Genomic DNA, 23,972 nt, shown 5'->3' on the forward strand with positions numbered 1-23,972 from the left:
ACAATGTTTTCGTGTTTTTTTCGTGTGTTATTCGTAGATATGCTAGTTTAAACTGTTACTGCCGTATAATTGAAATTTTTGTCAAATTTAGCTTCTTATCGATGTTACGGTGAGTCGCCATCTTGTTTGTTTATTTACGGCCCTAAGAGCATCATGAAGCCTAAAAACTCGTTGACCAATCAAAAAGCGGAACAGTTTTCCTGTAGTAAAAAGATACGAATGGCCATACTCTGTCTGTAAAGGTAGAGTCCCTTTATACCTAGAGTACCTGTATAGCGAGAGTATAGACAGATGTGAAACTCCGAAAATTCATCAGAACTTCACCGATGCCTCCGCGAATAAAGTTAGGGCCTAAAAATGCAGCCAACCTATGAATTTCAAATGTCCAGAGCGATCTACAAATACAATTGTTACGAACCGTCGTTTATAAAGCATGTGATTGGCTTACTTTGTGCACAATTTTACTTATTTTTGCTAAAGAACGCTCATTTATGTACATTCTTGGCCATCTTGGTTAGAATTGAAATCTGTAGGCTGGCAGTGAAATTTCGTGTGTTAAAAGTTGCTCAGAAGGGTGGCTGCTCTTTTGGGCCCTAAGCTCTCCATCAAGCGATCTGTCCATACTCTCGCTATAAAGGTACTCTATTTATACCCAGAGTTACGACAACTCACTTTTGGTTTAGAGTCCCTTTATACCCAGAGTTAAGACAACTTACTTTTGGTTTAGAGTCCCTTTATACCCAGAGTTATGACAACTCACTTTTGGTTGGGCTGAAAGTGGCCTAAAAAAAATCCAATTCTAATTGGTTCTCGCTCATGGAGGCCGAAACTACAGTCCCTTTATACCCAGAGTTACGACAACTCACTTTTGGTTGGGCCAGGATTGGGCTGAAAGTGGCCTAAAAAAAAATCCAATTCTGATTGGTTCTCGCTCATGGAGGCCGAAACGAGTGCACCAAGATGGCGGTACCTCGAATGCGAACAAAAATAATGAAAATATTACCTAATTGTGGTTTATCAAGAGTAAATTGTTATTTCCATAGGTCCAAAATGAAAATAGATTAAGAAATTATTCACAAACCAATCTCATTTTCTTTTTCATTGATCACTTTGTTGATGTTGTTGTTTTTGTGTGACAGACATCGCAGGATTCCTGATCCTTATCCCTCAATATCGTTCGTTTGGGTGCACTCGTTTCGGCTTCCATGGCCAGCCAAGGACGGCTGCCAGCCAGCTGATAATCGAGTTGTCGTAACTCTGGGTATAAAGGGACTCTAGCCGAAACGAGTGCACCAAGATGGCGGTACCTCGAATGCGAACAAAAATAATGAAAATATTACCTAATTGTGGTTTATCAAGAGTAAATAAATTGTTATTTCCATAGGTCCAAAATGAAAATAGATTAAGAAATTATTCACAAACCAATCTCATTTTCTTTTTCATTGATCACTTTGTTGATGTTGTTGTTTTTGTGTGACAGACATCGCAGGATTCCTGATCCTTATCCCTCAATATCGTTCGTTTGGGTGCACTCGTTTCGGCTTCCATGGCCAGCCAAGGACGGCTGCCAGTCAGCTGATAATCGAGTTGTCGTAACTCTGGGTATAAAGGGACTCTACCTTTATACCCAGAGTTACGACAACTCACTTTTGGTTGGGCCAGGGTTGGGCTGAAAGTGGCCTAAAAAAAAATCCAATTCTGATTGGTTCTCGCTCATGGAGGCCGAAACGAGTGCACCAAGATGGCGGTTCCTCGTATGTGAACAAGAATAATGAAAATATTACCTAATTGTGGTTTATCAAGAGTAAATTGTAATTGCCATCGGTCCAAAATGAAAATAGATAAAGAAATTATTCACAAACCAATCTCATTTTCTTTTTAATTGATCAATTTGTTGATGTTGTTGTTTCTGTGTGACAGACATCGCAGGATTCCTGATCCTTATCCCCCAATATCGTTCGTTTGGGTGCACTCGTTTCGGCCTCCATGGCCAGCCAAGGCCGGCTGTTAGTCAGCTGATAATCGAGTTGTCGTAACTCTGGGTATAAAGGGACTCTATATAAAGGGACTCTACTTTGTTGATGTTGTTGTTTTTGTGTGACAGACATCGCAGGATTCCTGATCCTTATCCCTCAATATCGTTCGTTTGGGTGCACTCGTTTCGGCCTTCATGGCCAGCCAAGGCCGGCTGCCAGTCAGCTGATAATCGAGTTGTCTTAACTCTGGGTATAAAGGGACTCTATTTTGGTTGGGCCAGGATTGGGCAGAAAGTGGCCTAAAAAAAAATCCAATTCTGATTGGTTCTCGCTCATGGAGGCCGAAACGAGTGCACCAAGATGGCGGTACCTCGAATGCGAACAAAAATAATGAAAATATTACCTAATTGTGGTTTATCAAGAGTAAATTGTTATTTCCATAGGTCCAAAATGAAAATAGATTAAGAAATTATTCACAAACCAATCTCATTTTCTTTATCATTGATCACTTTGTTGATGTTGTTGTTTTTGTGTGACAGACATCGCAGGATTCCTGATCCTTATCCCTCAATATCGTTCGTTTGGGTGCACTCGTTTCGGCTTCCATGGCCAGCCAAGGACGGCTGCCAGCAAGCTGATAATCGAGTTGTCGTAACTCTGGGTATAAAGGGACTCTATACAGGGTGATCCAAAAGTCCCTTCCACCCCCTCTAACTTTTTACCTAATTGAGGTAAAGATTTGAAACTTAGGGGATATTCCTAGGTCAAAGGGAGCTATTTTTTGGCCCCCCTAAAAGAACCCCGCACCTTCCTTATGGGAAATCCCCCCCAGTCAAACGCGATGCCGCTTGGATATGTTGCTCAGCTCGTCATTCTGATCAAAAGCTCTAATGGGCCCAAAGAGATCCCATGTGCGGTTTTCGAGATATTCGCTGTTTTATGTGCGTAAACGGAGGTTTCGCGCGCTCCCGCCGGAAGCCATACCAGTGTGCGGCGCCGCTCGTGCCCTTCCCTTCCAGTCCTCTCCGACCCCTCTCCGCTGCCCCGCCACCCATACCTTGGCTCCTCAACCGCTCCAACTCCGACGCTCACGAGGCTGCGCCCATTATTACCGGACCGCGCCCGCACGCCGTCTTCTTACGCGGCCTCTCCTTCGGCCATGTCGCCTCTTTTTCTCATCGACCCTTCCTGCAAGTCTTGAAAAACCTTTAAGAAGTCCATTTTTACTAAACATGATGATGCCAATGTCACAAATAATACAAAGAGAGAGAAAAGGAAAGAGAGGAAAAACAAATGATAATCCATGCGAAAGTATATGGAGAAGAGTCGGAATGCCTAAGAGATCGCTAAATGAAACAAGCTTTTTTTTATTTTTCCCCCCTTTTCCTTTCTTTTTTTCTTCATTTTTCTCACTCGGAAGCAGTGACAGTAACTTCTGTTGGAAGATGATGTTGAGGTTTTTTTTTTTTTTTTTTTTTTTTTTTTTTTTTTTATCACGTGGAGGAGGTTGAGGGGAATCAGTCGGCTGACGATGCCCAATTTGAGGCCAAGTGTGCCTTAGCTTCGACTTTTTTTGGCCTGCCTAGTGATCATTTTCGGTAAGTTTGTACGTCAGTTAGTAGTTAGTGAATCCTAATCGTCAGGAATCCCCCAGCCAAGATTCCCCAGCCTCAGAAGGAGAATATACGCAGGCGCCCGTAGGGGTACGACACTCATCAAATAACACTCAATATAGGTGAGATGAGTTAAAAACTTGAAAAATTGTCCGCGTTTTTTTATTACTCGCACAAAACAAAAAGGGGTAGGATAAAGTTAAATGAAACTATATAGACTTAGCCCGATAGAAAACAAAGTAAAAATTCATGAACGAACGAAAAAACACTTTTTAAGAAAAAAAATCTGATGGGGCGGGTTAAGAAATTGTAAGCAAAAACAAGCACCAAAAAACACTCATCAAATCTAAGAAATATTCTATTAGAAGGGGGGGGGGGGTCTCTGGCAAAATCCCGAGAAAAATTCAAGAGACTAATGAAAAGCCTTCCTAATATCCACCTAATGGGGAGGGAAGGGGGAGGAACATCGAAACCCTGAGAACTTTAGTGTCAAATAAACTCTGTGCATAAAATATCGCAGATCACTGACTGAAGCACTTGGAAATGATATTGATTCTGATTAATTCTGAACGTACGACAACAGAAAAGGAGGCAGTTGCTTGGCTTATCAAATGATTTGATCATAGTTTCCACATTTCATTCTAAATTGCTAAAATTCAATTTTAAAAGCATCAAAGAGAAAATGCCGTATTTGGCACGATCATCTGACATCAATGATTAAAGTTCCCTGAAAGCTGACATTCTTGACCGATCTGTCTGTCGACCAGTGATCATCTGATTAGAGGATACAATCAGCAGATAATAAGATGGCTGATAAGGTGGTGCTGCAAGTAAGAGCGACTTAAAATGTGACCATTTACGCCTGAATGGACATCTCTCTTCCTTGAGTTCAGTTAGTAATGATCCCTCTCTCCTCCTCCATTGGTGCGGTTCGACTAAGTCAAGACTAAGTCAAACTTAGTTTCTACATGGGCATCGTCAGCCGACTGATTCCCCTCAACCTCCTCCACGTGATAAAAAAAAAAAAAAAAAAAAAACCTCAACATCATCATCCAACAGAAGTTACTGTCACTGCTTCCGAGTGAGAAAAATGAAGAAAAAAAGAAAGGAAAAGGGGGGAAAAATAAAAAAAAGCTTGTTTCATTTAGCGATCTCTTAGGCATTCCGACTCTTCTCCATATACTTTCGCATGGATTATCATTTGTTTTTCCTCTCTTTCCTTTTCTCTCTCTTTGTATTATTTGTGACATTGGCATCATCATGTTTAGTAAAAATGGACTTCTTAAAGGTTTTTCAAGACTTGCAGGAAGGGTCGATGAGAAAAAGAGGCGACATGGCCGAAGGAGAGGCCGCGTAAGAAGACGGCGTGCGGGCGCGGTCCGGTAATAATGGGCGCAGCCTCGTGAGCGTCGGAGTTGGAGCGGTTGAGGAGCCAAGGTATGGGTGGCGGGGCAGCGGAGAGGGGTCGGAGAGGACTGGAAGGGAAGGGCACGAGCGGCGCCGCACACTGGTATGGCTTCCGGCGGGAGCGCGCGAAACCTCCGTTTACGCACATAAAACAGCGAATATCTCGAAAACCGCACATGGGATCTCTTTGGGCCCATTAGAGCTTTTGATCAGAATGACGAGCTGAGCAACATATCCAAGCGGCATCGCGTTTGACTGGGGGGGATTTCCCATAAGGAAGGTGCGGGGTTCTTTTCAGGGGGGCCCCCCTTGGGGGGCAACGGCCCCCAACTTTTAATTTTCAAATAGGAAGACCCCCTTTGTGATAGCTCGTTCCAAAAAGCATAAAAAAAGAAAACTTTTCGCGCAAACCCGAAGTCAATATCTCAAACCGTTTCAAAATGGCGGCCGGTTAAAGTTCAAAATGGCCGAAAATTCACACCGGTTATTTGTCGATGAATTTGCGCGAAAATCGGTATGTAGGGGTATTTTGACACGAGAAAAACGAATTTGACGTTAGATTTTCAAAAAAACCGAAATTTCCAAAATGGCCGCCGGTTACAGTTCAAAATGACAAAAAATTGATTTTTTTAGAAATCTAAGTTCAAATTTGTTTATCTTATGCCAAAATACTCTCAAATTCCAAGTTTTAGGCAAATCCATCAGCAAAGAACCGAGGTGACAATTTTCGGCCATTTTAAACTTTAACCGGCGGCCATTTTGGAAATTTTGGTTTTTTTGAAAATCTAACGTCAAATTCGTTTTTCTCGTGTCAAAATACCCCTACATACCGATTTTCGCGCAAATCCATCGACAAATAACCGGTGTGAATTTTCGGCCATTTTGAACTTTAACCGGCCGCCATTTTGAAACGGTTTGAGATATTGACTTCGGGTTTGCGCGAAAAGTTTTCTTTTTTTATGCTTTTTGGAACGAGCTATCACAAAGGGGGTCTTCCTATTTGAAAATTAAAAGTTGGGGGCCGTTGCCCCCCAAGGGGGGCCCCCCTGAAAATTTTAGGGGGGCCAAAAAGTAGCTCCCCTTGACCTAGGAATATCCCCCAAGTTTCAAATCTTTACCTCAATTAGGTAAAAAGTTAGAGGGGGTGGAAGGGACTTTTGGATCACCCTGTATAAAGGAACTCTACCGAGGTCTTGCTACCAACGGACCATGACAGGGACCAAGGCGGATAAAAGTATTGGTCGCATTTCGATTTTGGCTGCCATCTTGAAGATGTGTGACGTGCAGAGGGTACGGGCTTTTACCGCGCGATTTGAAATGTACCCGAGGTGTACCCGATGCGATGCCGCGGCGCGAGGCTCATACAATTTCCGAACGGAATTACGAGTTTTCCTGCCTGATGAAACGCTTTCAGATCGTAGTCTGAGTTAAAATTTTTACGGAGAATTTGCAAGGAAGTTACAATCATTCTAATGATTAATATTTCTGGCTGAAATTTGTGTTTAAAGAAATTTACCCGATGGGCTCGTTCCTTCACGCACATATGTGCAACTTTCTGACGAAACTGGACCTATCATTTTGGACTCAGTATATTTCGGATTTGATTATGCTCGGTACCTCACTACAGTTGAAGTTTTAGCACTACCGTGCAACGTTGAGATGCACATTTTTAGGAATTACAATGATTTCCGGCACTAAAATGCAAATAAAATATGTGATTAGAGAGAGGTTCATCAAAAAATGATACTTAACAATCCGCTAGTTCTGTTAAACCTCCAAGATCAAGTGAGTAATGCAAAAAACTAAGAAGATCCACTCGAAGCAACATTGGTGGAGGGGGGGGGGGAGGGGTCGGTTAGAACACAGACCCTTCTTGGGCCCATTTTGTGAGACACGAAAGCGTAAAGAAAAAATAAATTCCTTTCTCGGCTACGCTTCCCTTCGTGATTAGGTATACAGTGTTTTATCTCTTCTGAAAAAGTAGGTCGGATGGATATACGAAGTTTTTTCTATTCATGTAGGGTGGCTTTTGATAGAGTACTTCACATCTAAATTTTAAGTTTAAAAGGTACCAAAGGTCAATTTTCTTATGTTCTTTTGCTTTCATGGTTAAGACCTCAATTTTGCACAAAAAACCCGATTTTACGCTGAAATCGAGTGACGGGGGTCCAGGGGGCGGAGCCCCCGGCTAGACGCGAGGCGAGCGAAGCGAGCCACATCGGCTAGTTGTACTCTTTTCTTGCGCGCGCGGAATTTTTTCTGGCGCGCGGAAAGAAAAAATCCGTTTTCGATGAAAATCTCTGAATTTCCGGATTCCGCGCCGGTTTTCGATATATTTGCGCCGTTTGTGTCAAAACTATTTTTTCCGGCGCGGCGCTCCAAATCTGTTCCGCGCGCGGAATTTTCGATATATCGATTCCTGCTCGCCGTTTGTGTCAAAACTATTTTTTCCGGCGCGGCGCTCCAAATCTGTTCCGCGCGCAGAATTCTCGATATATCGATTCCTGCTCGCCGACTGTTTTTTCCGGCGCTGCACCAGAAAATAATTCCGCGCGCCACTTTTTCGATATATCGATTTTTCTGCGCGCGGAGAATATTATCTCTCTTTTGAACGATTTCCATTATCGATCCTCTGCGTGCCCCTGCCGTATGTGGGTCGCGGTCGTGTAAACAAACGCAGATTGATAACACAAATGATCCAAACAACTCGAAATCTCTTAATTTTAATTAATTTAAATCCATTTTCGACTTCAACCAAGCATTTGGCAATAATATTCATCGTATTTTACAACCTGGAGCCACGGCCTATCGGCTCATTTTAAGGTGCATTCTGAAAATCAGTTTTACAAGTCCAATGTCCAAACCCAGACTTTCTTCTTTTACTTTTTTTTAACCATTCTCTTTTCACTTTCGCCTCAAATCAAATGTTTTGCAGTTTTTTTATCTTAAGTAAGTGGTCCTGAATTCATTCAAGAGTTAGAAGTTCACGATTTATTTAGTATTATAGCCTTTTGACCTCTTAAGCTTTATCGATATGATCTCATGTAGTTCGAGGTTTCTTTGGCCCAAACCAAGTGATTACTTACACATCTGATGTGAGTCTTATGGCTCTTCAAATTCGCAGTGTAGAATTAAATCAGAGACTACAGTTACTTAATCCAGTTCTGCTCTCTTGTTCAATGTTTGTCATAAGTGTTTGTTCGTGTCTGTTCTTTATAAGTGACCACTGTAGTGCGTATACACAGTTATGCTATCGGTACAGGTATTATTTCTTGTTTTCTACAGTCAGGACTTTCTCTTAAGCGCAATAATTTACCAAAGAAATTCACCTAGTTGCGTAAATAATTTGGTGTATAGATATTCTGTTAATGTCTCCTTGCGGTGATGCAAAGTTTCTGAGATCTGTCATAAGTGGATTTTGCATTTAGACGGTCACTCTTGCCTGATAAAATTACTGCTCTAGCAGCTTCAAATTTATACTTTGATCTCTGATTCATCACTAAATGACACTCGTGCGGTGTCATTTATCTTTAATCAGTTCAAAGCTATTTCGACAATGAATCATCAAAGGTCCGATCGAAGAAGGAATTTTCTGGTGAGTGCTGCGGCTGAACCGACATCACAACTCTACTATCGAAAGCATCAACCAAGACATGATCATTCGTCTGGAAGTGGAAATATTTTGCAACTCATCAGCAGGCCGATTATTGAAGGCTTAGAGCAACCCGACAAGACAACAAATTCCGATAACTCTATGTCTGGACTAACCAGTGTTTCCAGTAAAGTGCCGCCTTCTTCTGCCAATTTCTGACCGGAAAATGTGTTTGTTGTGCGTCCAAAACGCAACCACGACAGCAAGCAGATCATAGTAGCAGTTACGGCTATCTTTGTCTAACAATAACCTACCACGAAACTGAATTTTACCTTTTTCATGTACCTTTAAATGAAATCGGTCGAGTTTTAATCCCCCTAATGATTTCTAGGAGTCTTCCGGACGAATAAGGGGAATTTGACAAAGAGCGGAGGCTTCTTTCAATAAAATGTTCCACTCAGAAGCTTCTGAGCCCGTTCTCAGAACTTCATTTTTGCACTTACGGCTCTCTTCGCTATCACGGTAGAACTCCACAGGGTATACGAAATGCGACCACCATTCTTTGCTTTGGAGAGAATTTCGATCGTCTACCATAGAGTCCCTTTATACTGAGAGTCAAGACAACACCCCTCATGGAGTCACAAACGGGAATAAAGGTTACAGAAATTGAACGTTCTTTGTAATCTTTGATCGGCCCATTCTTAAATTCCTTCCTCCGTTCCTTCTCTCATTCCGATTGTTCCTTGCCGAATCCGTAATTCCCTGGTCGATTCCAGATTATAATCTTTGTAATCGGTGAAAATGTAATCTTTATTCCCGTTTGTGACACAGTGAAGGCCTAAAATACCTACGGGAATCAATCAGAAATGGATTCACATTGTCTTGACTCTCAGTATAAAGGAACTCTAAGATAAAGTTGCTGTAAATCCATGCGCGGGAAAGGAAATTTGATTTGAATTTGTTCTCATAGTTTTTCCAGATTTCTTCTTCTAGTCTCGTTTTATTTGCCTGAAACGAACAATAAATGAGGTTGGATTGGTGACTTTTTATATTAAACCTATTTTGGCTTGGTAAAAAGGAGGAATCTTACAAGAATCTCAGATAAACTTAGTTTTTCTGCTGCTTTAACTAATAGGAGAGGTGGCTTCATTTTCTTCTTCTAGCGCTCCGTCTTCATGTCTTTGTTTGATACCGGCTTGAGTGTCAAGACAACACCCCCTCATGGAGTCACAAACGGGAATAAAGATTACACAAATTGAACGTTTGTCGTAATCTTTGATCTTTGAATTCCTTTCTCCGTTCCTTGTCTCATTATTTTTGTTCCTTGTCGAACCCGTAATTCCTCGCACCATTCCAGATTATAATCTTTGCAATTGGTGAAAATGTAATCTATATATAATTGCCGTAAATATTGCCGTTTGTGGCACCGTGGATGCCTAACACCGCAATCACACGCTGAATGTGGGAGCTGAATGTGGCTTGAATGTGGAAGTCATCGGCCCGATGCCTGAATTTTGCGCGTGACTAGAGTCCCTTTATACTGAGAGTCAAGACAATTCGGCTCATGGATGTCACAAACGGGAATAAAGATTACAGAAATCGAACGTTTTTCGTAATCTTTGATCGGCCCATTCTCGAATTCCTTTCTTCGTTCCTTCCCTCATTCCGTTTGTTCCTTGCCGAACCCGTAATTCCCCGGTTCATTCCAGATTATAATCTTTGCAATCGGTGAAACTGTAATCTTTATTCCCGTTTGTGACACTGTGAAGGCCTAAAATACGGGAACCAATCAGAAATGGATTCAAATTGTCTTGACTCTCAGTATAAAGGGACTCTACGCGTGACGCGCGAAATTCAGCAACGATTCTCAGCAACCATCGGACCAATTTTGAATTTGTCTGAACTATTTGAGTAGATTTAATACACATCTGGATGAAAATAACTGGAATTTGCTAAATTTCAGCCGTTGGGCGATGACTGTTGACTTCCACATTCAGCTGCTAAATTCAGCGGCTGATTGCGGCATGAAATACGGGAACCAATCAGAAATAGGTAGTTGGACACAGTGAGGGAGAGAGGTATCGAAAAATTGAAAAAAATGGGTAACGTAATTTATGGATGGTCCCTTAGTGTTTATCCGGTTTCATACCGTCCTGAATCGAGACGCCGCCTCCTTAAAAGAGGGGCAAGTTTTGATGTGCTGGACGTAAAAAATTAAAATGGAATATAGGCCCTTTTTTGATTTAAGTACTTTGCATACCGTGTTAAAAGTTGTTTCTCGATTTCCAAAATTCGGAAATTTTAAATTACGATTGTTTTGACGGGACACAAATCAATTTAAGGCGGCAGCCGATGATTACCCTCGGGGATATCCGGTGTGGCTTGCAGGTGACCACTTAAATAGTTCTGTGTATCTCATTTTATCGTGGTTATTTGTCTTCATCTTTCATCTATTACTTTTGTAATTTACAATTTGTAATTTACCAATGAACTACCTCCTTTGGTTTGAACAAAACTAAAAAATTCAATTTGAGTAGACATTTTGGTTAAAGAAAACAAATATTTAATTTAGGAAAAGGGAAAAACACATTCAAATAAATTCAATTCCCTCATATTTGAGGTCAGCGACTTTAGTTTCAGGCAAGAGAATATCACCGGATATTGTAAATACAATCACATAGGTGGCTGTTACGCCCTTGTCTTCTTCTGATTTCAAAGCAACCATCACCATGTCACCAGTGTCAGGAATGAATTTAAGACTAGAAAAGCCGTGCGTTGGCACAATTTCACCAATATAGGTTACCTGTAATAAAACAGGTATTTTCACAGTTACTGATGTGCGTACATGAAAAAAAAAATTCAATATATTTCTCATCAGAAAAGAGAGTTACTGCAAAGGAAAAAAATCTTTTTAGGCTAGCAGGGTAACAGGGAGGTCCAAAAAATTCAGAGACAAATAGAGACCGAGCACGCCCTATTCCGCCAATGTATTTTGAGTGAGGCATATCTAATTCTCGCGGATTCAACAAAACAACGGTCATCATTTTTCTGATTTCGCCTAAAGTTGACTGGTGCTAGTCGCATCTGGTGAGCTTTTGGCAATATGGCGATTTGTTTACATTCTTCCTTATCACTTGCAAAGCGGAAAATTTTCCAATTTTTCCTTTGAAACTCTCCGAATATGTCATAAAATGACTTTTTACCAAGTAAATAATTAATTCACCCCTTCTACTCAACATTTGTGATACTTTCGGTGGTTTCACTTCTTGCAGTGAGAAACAGATTCCTCGAGACAGCCTGGTCCTCAGATTGTTCAACTTCCATATACCATATGGATAATTATTTTGGCAATCGAAATGTTCTTTGACTGTAAATGGTGCGTAAATTTTTCAAGATAATTCTCTGTAAATAATTCTGTTTCCAAAATCCTATCCCGAAGCCTGATGTAATGCATTGAATCCGGAGCATTTCGACTGAAGAGTCGATATGTGTCTTTAAGGAGCTGTGTAAATGAAACGGTTGGATAAGCCTGTAAGCAGTACAATTTCTTTTGTGTGTGAAAAATAACTGAATGTCCAGAATTCTAAACATCTGACCGTATCTCAAGTACCTGAAGGAAATGTTGGTCAGGTCAGAGTTTGTGAATCCTTGGCAGCAGTTACTGAAATTCTCCTGCGTACTTAACAACTTTGCTCATTAAAGTTTGGTAAGTGAGAAATGTAAACCAACAATAAGTAGTGCGCGGTTTGAATCTTCGCCTGTTCTCGTCAAGAGGTAGATTTGACGCATTATGAAAAAGCTAAAAACTGCAAATAAGCTGTCACATTTCTTTCTTGAAAGATGCCTGTTCAAACTAAATTTAGTTTCTTTATTTCTGAATGATGAAAGAACCTTTAAGGGCCGAAATATCACGAATTTTGATCTATAAGTTGTAAGAGAGCACTCTGGTGAGATCCTCTTTCCTTTTTTCGAGTTACACATTTTCCAATTTTACAGGAAGTAGTATTAGTTGCATCCAGTATCACAATTTATATGTATTCAATGTGTTTCCTCATCGAAATGAGCGAAGAAAAAACATTTACTTTTATTTTCACCGAATTAATGAGAGTTTTACTGCCAACTGAGCTAGCAAATGTTTACGGTGAAGCTACTTTATTTGTTTCACGACTCCCAATTTTAGGAATTCTAATAGCGTATACATCATTTCTCATTTAATGCAAGGTTGAAATACTTTATGATGGTGGTGGAAGAGACAATTCTGGTAAAATTGAGAGAATAATCAGGAAGAAAAGTTCTTAAACAAATCTCAGGAACTCCATCAGATGATGGGCACTTCACCCTCCAAGGATTTTTACACTATGGAGTTATGGGCTAATACTGACAAGCATAATATGATGGATCTGAGCGGTCTCTTACTTACCTAACTTTGATGAGCGAAGGCCTTAAATAAGTAGAAGAATTGCATTAACTGCTGCCAAGGATTCACAAACTCTGACCTGACCAACATTTCTTTTAGGTACTTGAGATACAGTCAGATGTTTAGAATTCTGGACATTCAGTTATTTTCCACACACAAAAGAATTCGTACAGCTTGCGAGCTTATCCAAACGTTTCATTTACACGCCTCCTTAACAACAAATATCGACGCTTCGCAGCCATAACACTCCGCTTTCAACGCACTACATCAGGCTTAGAGATAGGATGTTGGAGACATCAAGCATTTGATCCACGATTAATACTTATCATAGTGAGCAGCTTATGACATAGACAGTAAATTTTTTTTCGTCAAATTTCAATACAGTGTATCTGTAAGACTGGCAGTGCTGCTGTGATCAGGTTCTTGACAGATCTCAAATAGCTAAAATATCTCTATCCTGCGACATGATATGGAGGTTAATAGATTGAGAATTTGATCACAAGGTATTGATACAGTCTAGAAAAAATTATACACCATTTAAAGTCAAAAGAAAGTTCGATAACTAAAATTATCCATTATGAAGTTGAACAATCTGCGGACCAGGCTCAGAGTCTCGAGGAATCTGCTTCTCACTACATAAAGTGAAACCACCGAAAGTATCACAAATGTTGATTAAAAGGGGCGAATTAATTTTTTACCTTCTAATAGGTCATTTTATGACAATTTGGAAGAGTTTCAAATGAAAAATTGGAAAATTTTCCGCTTTGCAATTGATTAGGAAGAATGTAAACAAGCCGCCATAATGCCAACAGCCGAGTAGCATCAGTCAACTTTAGGCGAAATCAGAAAATACATGACTGTTGTTCCGTTGGATCCCCGAGAATTAGATGTGCCTCACTGAAAACCCAACGTGCTCGGTCTCTTTGTCTCTGAAAAAATTAGTAAAAATGGTTTTTGTGTTTCTATAGGATAAAAAAGTGGCAAAAATATGAGATAATCCTGGTTTGTCAGGCAAGAATCACTGTATGATTTTGCATGGTATGACCCATTTTGTATTTTGGAGAAAACTTCGAAAAAACTTGAAATAAAATTAGAGAAAATTCATCATACCATGATGCTGGAGAAATCAGCATCAGTGGAGAGCAAAACATTAGTACCCATAAACTCATCAGTCTTATCATTGTAGCGCAGCCTGGAGCTTCTTCGTGGCAAAAAATACCATCGTTTATGAATAGCGCTCCAGGCACAAGACTCGTGAATCATGTAACCTGAAATTTTAGAAAATGCAATTACAAAAAACAAAAAATCAAGCTGAGAAAAAAAAGCTGAAAATAAGAATTAATTCAGTCCTTCTTCCATACGTGAGCAAGTCATTTAAATCTAAAGGAATCCAAAGAATACTGAAACACTGCACCCTCTCAGTAAAATAATTGATGTATTCTATTAATTAATATAATACTTTCGTATGAAATAATAAAAAAATGCCTTTAATTCGAGGAATAAACAACATTAAAAAAAAATCATACCGTCAGTTGGTCTAACATGAGCCGGTTTTTGACTTTGAGGCTTTGCATTTTTGCAGTAAATTTTTTTTTTCATGCAATCAATTTTTGTTGTAAATCAGTCCCACATAGAAGAGTAAGAATAGCCCATTGAAAAAATTTTCCAGCAAACTGGGTATTTTTTTTTTAAAAAAAATTGAGGTGGCTCATGTTACCTGCAAGGTGGGGTGACATGAGCCACCCTATTGTTTTTAATTTAAAGGCACATGTAAGCCTACTATAGGCTTACATGAGCCTCCCAAAAGTTTTTTTAAAAAAAAATTGAGTTACAAAATATTAAAAACCAGGCTAAAAACGTACAAAACTTTAATTTTCCGACAATTTACGTCTTTCAGGCGAACAAATACATTTAACATCTAAAACCTTGTATCTAACAGGAAATCATTTAACAATCAACAGCACTAAGTTACTTTAAAGGCACACCGACAAGACAAATGGGACCTAAAGTCAAGAGAGATCAGTCAAAGTTTCTTAAAAAGTATATATATAGTAGTATTTTGGGCTACGTTAGATTCACTTTTATTTATAGTAGTATATATGTAAGTATAAAATTAATATTGACTTTAATTTTAATTTTTGGAACTTTTTGGCTTTGTTTTCCCCGCAAAATGGTGTGGACTCAGCACCATTTCTCCACCTTGTTACATACAGTTCGGGCCACTTCTTAGTGTTTTTTTCTTTTTTTTTTCTTATATAAGTATATATAGTATACAAGTCTTAAAAAGCCGAACAGTAAATATGAAAGATATGTGAAGGAGTTGATTTATGCTCTAAAGGAATGCCAATTTTACTAAGAATGTATCATGAAAACCATTACTGTATAGATTGCTCCTGGAAGACTTGTGAAAATTGGGTGGCTCAAGTTACCTCCAACATTCCAAAATTTTGGTTTTTCCAAAATTTTGGTTTTTCCAAAAAAAAATCGGTCAAAAACTAAAATGTTCAAAATCCAATGCATGGGCATGAAAGTTGGAGGTATTTGTGAGGTTCGGCGACCGGCGAAATTATTCTGTGATTATCGATAGTCACTTTTCAAGGAGGTTAGTTTCAGAGGTAGAAAAAGGGGCAAAAAATTCTAAAAACTAAATAATTTATAAAAATTTCTTATCAATGGAAAAATGTGTCTCTATACCATTGAAATTCCGCCAAGACACGCCACTATCACATCATGTTGTTGTTTTCGTTGTTTACTTTCGCGACTGTGCTGCCACAGGCAAGAGAAAAAAAAATCCCCAAACGGCTCATGTTACCCCCGAGGCTCATGTTAGACCAACTGACGGTAGCTCCAAAGAGTGGATGCTTCCTGTAAAAGTGTAGTGTAAAAAAAATTACGAATATAGACAAGACTAAAACACAAAGAATTTCATTGACTTTTGCCCTTCAACCTTTTTATCTGCTATTCTTTCGCCCGAAAAAGGCATTTCTTGCGGCAATTAACGGCTATAGGTATGCAGTGAAATTCTTTTGATTGGAATAAATTCAGTTGACGTGACCCCTTAAGTCAACTGAAGGGAGGGGCAGGAGGGGGGGGGGGGTGTCTTCAGTTCAAATTTTCGATATAGATGAAAATATAGATGAAGAATGATATGAAAGAAGATGACAAGAAAAGATGAAAAACTGTAGAATAACTACAAAATATACATGGAAAAATATTTTCTATTGAGTTGGAGATAAAGTTGAGGGTAACAGAGTCTTCTGGAAAATCCCTAAACATCGGATCAAGCTGACACCGCACATACGGGAGAGGGGGGGGGATTTTTTGGCACCAGGAGGCAAAACCAAAATTCGGCCCTGCATAATAGCTGTGTCAAAAGTAAGAGGCTCAGAAATCATACGAATAGTGCTAATATTTTGGCTTGCTTGATATGCAGGCTAACATTTTAGGGTGCAGTTAAAGCAGCTTTCTTTTTTGGTAATGATGAGTTATTAGCTGTACTATAACTAGCTGTGTTTCACTTCTCCTGCTGGTGAGACTGTCTTAATCCACTGTGGATCATAGTTTTCAAGTATTCCTTCTGATGTGGTCCATTCCTTGCCCTTTCCTAAAAGGAAAATAAAAAAGTGAAAAATCACGTATGAAACTTCAACTGAAAACTTTTCAGAGCACCCAAGGGTGGAAAAAAAAGAGAAGGCAATGGTACCTGGAAATTCTACTTGTAAGGCACGTCGCAACCGAATGTAATTCTCTCTCCAATTGAAGTGTTTCACTTCTCCTGCTGGTGAGACTGTCTTAATCCACTGTGGATCATAGTTTTCAAGTATTCCTTCTGATGTGGTCCATTCCTTGCCCATTCCTCCAACATACAATGTTTCATCCTTTGCAGTTGCCCATTCTGCCTTGAAACCTTAAATTTTAGAATCCATGATAAAAAATTGTTCAATGAAACTTAAATTGACTTCAGTTTAAAATTAAAAATTACCTCTGATACTAACGTGAAATATTGATACTATTACCATGCCAATGAATTTCTATTAAATATTTTCCATATAATCTGGTCTTGACTGAAATTTTCATGAATTGAATTGTATTCAAATGCTCAAATTCATACCTTTCCTAGTATTGTATTTGATGTTTTCGTGATGATACTGAAGACCCAGATCAGACATGAATTCTGGAAATGATGATATCAGGCAGCTAAATATCCAGTGTACTTAATGCATCGCAAGAGAGTGGCATAAAAAGCTAACAAAATCTTCAAAGAGATCAATATCCGAACTTCCATGATTTTGGTAAATGAATACAAAGACGGGATGAACAATGGGAGTGTGGGCTGGACACGGAATGTTGGAGTCTAGCATTCTGAGCAATGCACATTCAACCTGCTGGTATCAGCTGACAGCTTATGCTGAACTTTAGGGAAAAAACTATCATTAAAGATAGTCAAAATTGGTCAACATGAATCAATCTGCAGCCACCTAACAGTGTTTAATGTAATGCTAGTCATAGAGAGGAATTCGTTAATGATAGAGCGTGAAATAATAAGAGGAGCGCTGGAGGACATACGCGAGGTGTGTATTCACTTATTCAGAATAAATGACAAGCCTTGTAGGCTGCCACACCTGGCTGGGGCTAGACTCCCTTGCCTAACATGCTGCCAACTTAGGAATAACAGATATAGCAGTTAATGTATTTGTATGGTGCTTACTGCTGTTTTAACAGATTATGTGGGCATTAATGATTTGTATGGTTGGCCTTGTCTCTGGGTTGGCCGTTTGTGCCTAAAAGGAAAAAAATCCCTGTGAGAGAATTATTTCCCGTGTAGGATTTTTTTCCCTTCACGAGCGGGATTTTGTCCCATGTGTGGGAATTTTTTTCTTTGTGTGTGATTTTTTTTTCTTGAGTGTGATTTTTTTTCTTGCGTGTGATGTTTTTTCTTGTGTGATTTTTTTTTTCATGGGTTTGCCAAATTTTGCAAATAAAAAAAGAGCCGTGAACTGCGATCCATATATCTCAAATAATCGATTATTCGACCGGGCTCGATCTGATCGACACCGGAGTTGACGAATACCTCGGCAATTTTGGTGCCATTTCACAATTTGGGCAACAACATTGCCCATTTCATGAAATGAGCAAAAATCTGCCCAATTCATGAACTGGGCAATTACACGATCTGTGCGTAACAGATATATCTCAAATAATCGATTAATCGATCGGGCTCGATCTGATCGACACCGGAGTTGACGAATACCTCGTCTACCTACAGCATTGCCGCGTATAATTGTTAATTTCATAGAACACGGCCAACCATAGTATGGCCGTTCCCGTCGCATTCATGCGTGCCAACAGGTCCATTTCTACAGCCCTCCGGCCCCCCACTCAGGCACGTATACATATACAATTATACGCGACAAAATCTGCGACACGGAAGCTCCGAAATGCGTCCAAATAGAGTTAAAATTTCAAAAATTTTCATAATCTTTTTGAATGCATATATGTATACGTGCCTGGTTGGGGGGCCGGAGGGCTGTAGAAATGGACCTGTTGGCATGCATGAATGTGACGGGAACGGCCATACTATGGTTGGCCGTGTTCTATGAAATTAACAATTATACGCGGCAACGCTGTAGGTAGACGAGGTATTCGTCAACTCCGGTGTCGATCAGATCGAGCCCGATCGATTAATCGATTATTTGAGATATATCTGTTACGCACAGGTCGTGTAATTGCCCAGTTCATGAATTGGGCAGATTTTTGCTCATTTCATGAAATGGGCAATGTTGTTGCCCAAATTGTGAAATGGCACCAAAATTGCCCATTTCATGAATTGGGGCGGGAAAAAATCGCCCAATTCACGCATTGGGCAAATAATGAAAAAAACGCTCTTACTCAATTTGTGTAATTGCCCAATTCGTGAACTGGGACATGAAAATATTGAAAGTAAGTATTGGAAAAAGTAGAAAGTAGGAAATGATATCATGCTAATGTAACTCACCTAATTGTTATTGGCGCAGGTCCTTTGCGGGTGGCAAGCGGAATTGCACTGCACTTTATTCTTGAAGCAACGGCACTGTAAGGTGCGACACATAGATTTTTTGCAGGAGCACCGCTGGTACCCCTGTCCACTTCCGACGGACATTTTCCGCACCAATTCCCGAACACTGAAACAATCTTGCGGCACATCCTCCACCTTCAGACCTTTATATTTCACAACTTCAAAAGCATTTCGCGCTAATCGTGTAGAAATAATTCCACATTTACTACCGATCTGGAACAAGCCATTCTCCTCCTTCATCACGATCCCAATAATATTGGCTGGATCGCCGCGACTTCGGTCAAATTCGGAGACGGGGACGGTAACGCAATCCCCAACTTTGACTCTGGCTAACTTCTTTTCCGCACGTGTCAGCATTTTCTGTGCCTGCGTTTTTAAACTTTCGCTCGCTTTTTGACGAAGCGTTACTGCAGGATGAGCCTTTGATGCCTCTGAGGTCGTTGGAATGTTAGGCTGAGACTCTGCTGTTGTTCTGTCACTGGGTTGAATGTCGCACGCCGACATTTGATCGAGGTCGATTTGAGATTGGGGTCAAATGTCGGCGTGCGACATTCAACCCAGTGACAGAACAACAGCAGAGTCTCAGCCTAACATTCCAACGACCTCAGAGGCATCAAAGGCTCATCCTGCAGTAACGCTTCGTCAAAAAGCGAGCGAAAGTTTAAAAACGCAGGCACAGAAAATGCTGACACGTGCGGAAAAGAAGTTAGCCAGAGTCAAAGTTGGGGATTGCGTTACCGTCCCCGTCTCCGAATTTGACCGAAGTCGCGGCGATCCAGCCAATATTATTGGGATCGTGATGAAGGAGGAGAATGGCTTGTTCCAGATCGGTAGTAAATGTGGAATTATTTCTACACGATTAGCGCGAAATGCTTTTGAAGTTGTGAAATATAAAGGTCTGAAGGTGGAGGATGTGCCGCAAGATTGTTTCAGTGTTCGGGAATTGGTGCGGAAAATGTCCGTCGGAAGTGGACAGGGGTACCAGCGGTGCTCCTGCAAAAAATCTATGTGTCGCACCTTACAGTGCCGTTGCTTCAAGAATAAAGTGCAGTGCAATTCCGCTTGCCACCCGCAAAGGACCTGCGCCAATAACAATTAGGTGAGTTACATTAGCATGATATCATTTCCTACTTTCTACTTTTTCCAATACTTACTTTCAATATTTTCATGTCCCAGTTCACGAATTGGGCAATTACACAAATTGAGTAAGAGCGTTTTTTTCATTATTTGCCCAATGCGTGAATTGGGCGATTTTTTCCCGCCCCAATTCATGAAATGGGCAATTTTGGTGCCATTTCACAATTTGGGCAACAACATTGCCCATTTCATGAAATGAGCAAAAATCTGCCCAATTCATGAACTGGGCAATTACACGATCTGTGCGTAACATATCGATCACAGTTCACGGCTCTTTTTTATTTGCAAAATTTGGCAAACCCATGAAATCTGACTAAGGCAGAAAAAAGTAAGGACACGAAAAATTCTCTCACGCAAGAAAAAAAATCACACACAAGAAAAAAAAACACAAGAAAAAAAAATCACACACAAAAAAAAAATCACACTTAAGAAAAAAGCAAACAAGAAAAAAAAATTACACACAAAAAAAATCACACACAAGAAAAAAAAAATCACACAAGAAAAAAACATCACACGCAAGGAAAAAAATTCCCACACATGGGACAAAAGCCCGCTCGTGAAGGGAAGAAAATCCCACACGGGAGATAATTCTTTCACAGGGACTTTTTTCCTTTTAGGCACTAACGGCCCACCATAGATTTGGGTATTGTTCATGTATAAAACTATAAATAGATCATTAGCCAAAGTCAAAAAGTGTATATCTCTGATTGTGACATTGTGAAATACCCTTTGAATTTGATCTTTTCAAAAGGAAAATATCAAATGTTCTTCTTGCAATTTACTGTCAATATTCTTCACCCATTCAAACATATGCCCAGAAAATTTGAACGAGACATTATAGTTGGTTTTCTCTTAAAAAATAGAGCGTAATCAGAGATTTCAAAATATTGCAATACAGATATGTGCAGCTAAATGTGAACATTATGTTTCCTTAGAGTTTCTTCACTGACATCCCCTAAAGAGCATTACTACTAGAAGGAAATGCTACAAAAATTCCTACCTTTCATTGATTTACCGTTTCCATCTGGAAGGAGAACCCTGGGGTATACCTTGTTGTGAACCGTGTCAATTTCATAAATAATACCGGTTCTGTCATCAACTGATAGCAGCCTTCCATCGAAGACAACCAGTTCAGACAGTTCCATGCCTCGCCCATTCAGAGAATATCCTGATGACAGCACAACTGGGTCACCGTTATCCCACTCCACACTTGCACGCTTATCTGTAGGATTATATGTTAAGTATCCTTTCTTAAGGTAACTTATCCATTTATTACCTTTCTTACTATTTTCATCTAGATCACTAATTATAGCAATTTTATATTTAATACCATGTGATACTATGAAAGGTGCAGAGAGGGGATATGTTCGATTGTAGACACTGCCACTAAAGATACTCTTGGCAGTGGGGAGAGCGACATCTTCTAAATTTTTAATAATTGTCCGACCATAAGTGGGTGAGTGAAAAGTCCAATAAAGAAGTAGAAGTAAAATTATAATACCTAAAAAAGAGAAGAAAAAACATGTTTGAGGCTGTACCCTAAACGTTGAGTTACCAATCTTATAAACTGTGGAGGCACGAATAGTTTGTTTTATATCTCTGGGTAACATTCTGCAATGATTTTAAGAGAGGGGATCATAATACTTTGGAGTAGTAGTGTTTAAGGAATTTTGAGGTCCAAAAGGGATGTCTCTTTTCGGAGAAGTAGAGAAATATACTAAGTTCTGTTTCTGAGGAAAATCTTAGAGGAATTAACTGGTTGCAGTGAATTATACAATTGTTCTCCAGGGTAAAAAACTGTTTCATCGTTGTTAAAATCGCCATCGTGGCTAACTTAAACTACTAAAGTCACTGGTGCCCATTTTCAATGAGAGCACTTCATCGTATTGCGGTAGATAACAATATTTTTCACCTATTGAACAGTTGAACAGTATCACCAATCACCACACACGTTCACACACGTTTATTCTAACGTTGATAAGCTTTTAAGCCGACTGCACACACACAGCAAGTAGGGCCCTCCTGCAAGTCTGTCAGTGATGTGACCGACCAACGACCATAGTCAGAGACAAGAGACCCTCCACTAGTATCTTGGCCATTGTGGAAGCTTTTACTTTCGGGACTTCAGCATTCTACTGTTGACTTACCTACATGGTTGATGTTTAACAACGTGTTGGCAGTTTCGTTTTGCAAACAAGTCGAAAATGGCCGAAGTTTGCGAGACTTGTTTGGCTCATGACGTCACCTGAAGCTCATCATCGACCATGTAGGTAGGTCAACAGCCGAAATGGAGGTGATGACATGACTGTTGCTCCCTAATAATTGTCCATAAGGAACTGTTGAATCCCCGAAAGAAAAATCTTCCACCTGTCGTTAGGAGGCCAGTGGAGGGTCTCTTGTCTCTGACCATAGTCTACAGTAACAGCATAGAGTACATAGAGTCGTAATGTAATTGGGAGAGCTGGCGCCACTTTTAAGCATTTTCCATGTCCCGAATTCCGAGACTCCTGTGTGCAGAGATGGAAAATTTCATGAAATTTATTCGAGTGAAATTTCACGCGTGAAATTTCATGAAATTTCATGAAATTTCACGAAATTTCATGAAATTTATTGAAACTTTTGAGGATACATTCAAGAGGCCAAGAAACGCCTAGAAACGGTGATTCTCGATATTGAGATTTTTCAGCCCCCCCTGACCTAACCTAACCTCACCACCCACTCTTCCAGCAGCTCAGTTTTTTATCACGAAGATTTCGGTGTCATGTCAGATGTCACTTATGTAAGTCATGGGTCCTTAATTTTCGTAAGTAATGCATCATTGACACTTGAGTGCCTCCGCTCCACCACAAGAACAATTTCCTCCACGCATCGGCATGAAAATACTAGTTTTTTTATGAGGGGGGGGGGGGGACTTTTATTTGAGAAACGTTGGAGAAATTGATGCTAAAAATTGTAATGCTAAAAAACGGCACTTTTAGTGGTATATTTCTGAACCAACTTAATGTCCTACATATTTAACAATTATACTATAAAGATTATTCTCAGCAGTGCCAAACTGCCAACATATATATTTTAGAGTCGGAAATCTCAGTTTCAAAAATGGATTGTTTTCAATCATCTTGAATTTTATCAAGTAATTCCAAACGTAAGTAACTTTAATTTTATTTGTAAAAACATTGCTAAACAAACATTGCTAAACATTTGCTAAAAAACACGCACACACCTATATCTTTACCTGTGGGAGTGGGTCCCTTTTTTATACCAAAATGAAGCCGAGCACGGCTTTTCGGCTTTTTCGCCATTATTCACATCTCTGAAAACATAAAAGTACTAAAGTAAAACGTTTCTAAAAGGGTGTGATGTTCTTATAATCTTGTCCACGGCCACGCGATTTGCTGGGTACATGTCTGTTTACATTTGGTTTGGAGGTTAGGTTAGGGCTAACTTTCTCTAAAACCCCCCTTGTGCCCCCTCCTTTGGGTGTAGCATCTCATTAGTGGGCCATATTCTGCTGCATCAGCAGGAGGATCATCTGAACCGTTTCCGAGGCTTAGTAACAATATTTCTTTGAAAAATCAACAAATTTCAATTTTTTTGAAATTTATTCGGGCCTTGTGAAATTTCATGAAATTTCACGTGAAATTTCATGAAATTTCAAAACGTGAAATTTCACTTTCCATCTCTGCCTGTGTGACGCCGGGTCACTTTTTCGATACATAATCGATTGTTTGCGATACACAGGTACCCGGTCTAGAGTCCCTTTATACCCAGAGTA

The 23,972-nt window shown here is 39.8% G+C and overlaps 1 protein-coding gene across 4 annotated transcripts; it reads right to left on the reverse strand.

The window, feature by feature from the left end:
• Positions 1-11,128: 11,128 nt before the first annotated feature.
• Positions 11,129-23,514, reverse strand: LOC109037793 (soluble calcium-activated nucleotidase 1). Of its 4 annotated transcripts, none has more exons than XM_072296248.1 (5): positions 23,433-23,514; positions 21,198-21,698; positions 16,709-16,912; positions 14,116-14,273; positions 11,129-11,391 (listed from the first exon to the last, which is right to left on the reverse strand). In XM_072296248.1, exons 1-5 carry the CDS (start codon positions 23,497-23,499, stop codon positions 11,179-11,181), a joined length of 1,143 nt encoding a protein of 380 aa, XP_072152349.1. In that variant the 5' UTR covers positions 23,500-23,514; the 3' UTR covers positions 11,129-11,178. The 4 variants fall into 4 exon arrangements, with proteins under 4 accessions (XP_072152349.1, XP_072152348.1, XP_072152350.1 ...); XM_072296247.1 differs by having other exon boundaries at positions 23,421-23,514; XM_072296249.1 differs by lacking the exon at positions 23,433-23,514 and adding an exon at positions 21,973-22,103.
• Between the last annotated feature and the right edge of the window lie 458 nt (positions 23,515-23,972).

Source organism: Bemisia tabaci, chromosome 2 (genome assembly GCF_918797505.1).
Source record: "Bemisia tabaci chromosome 2, PGI_BMITA_v3".
Taxonomy (NCBI): Eukaryota; Metazoa; Arthropoda; class Insecta; order Hemiptera; family Aleyrodidae; genus Bemisia; species Bemisia tabaci.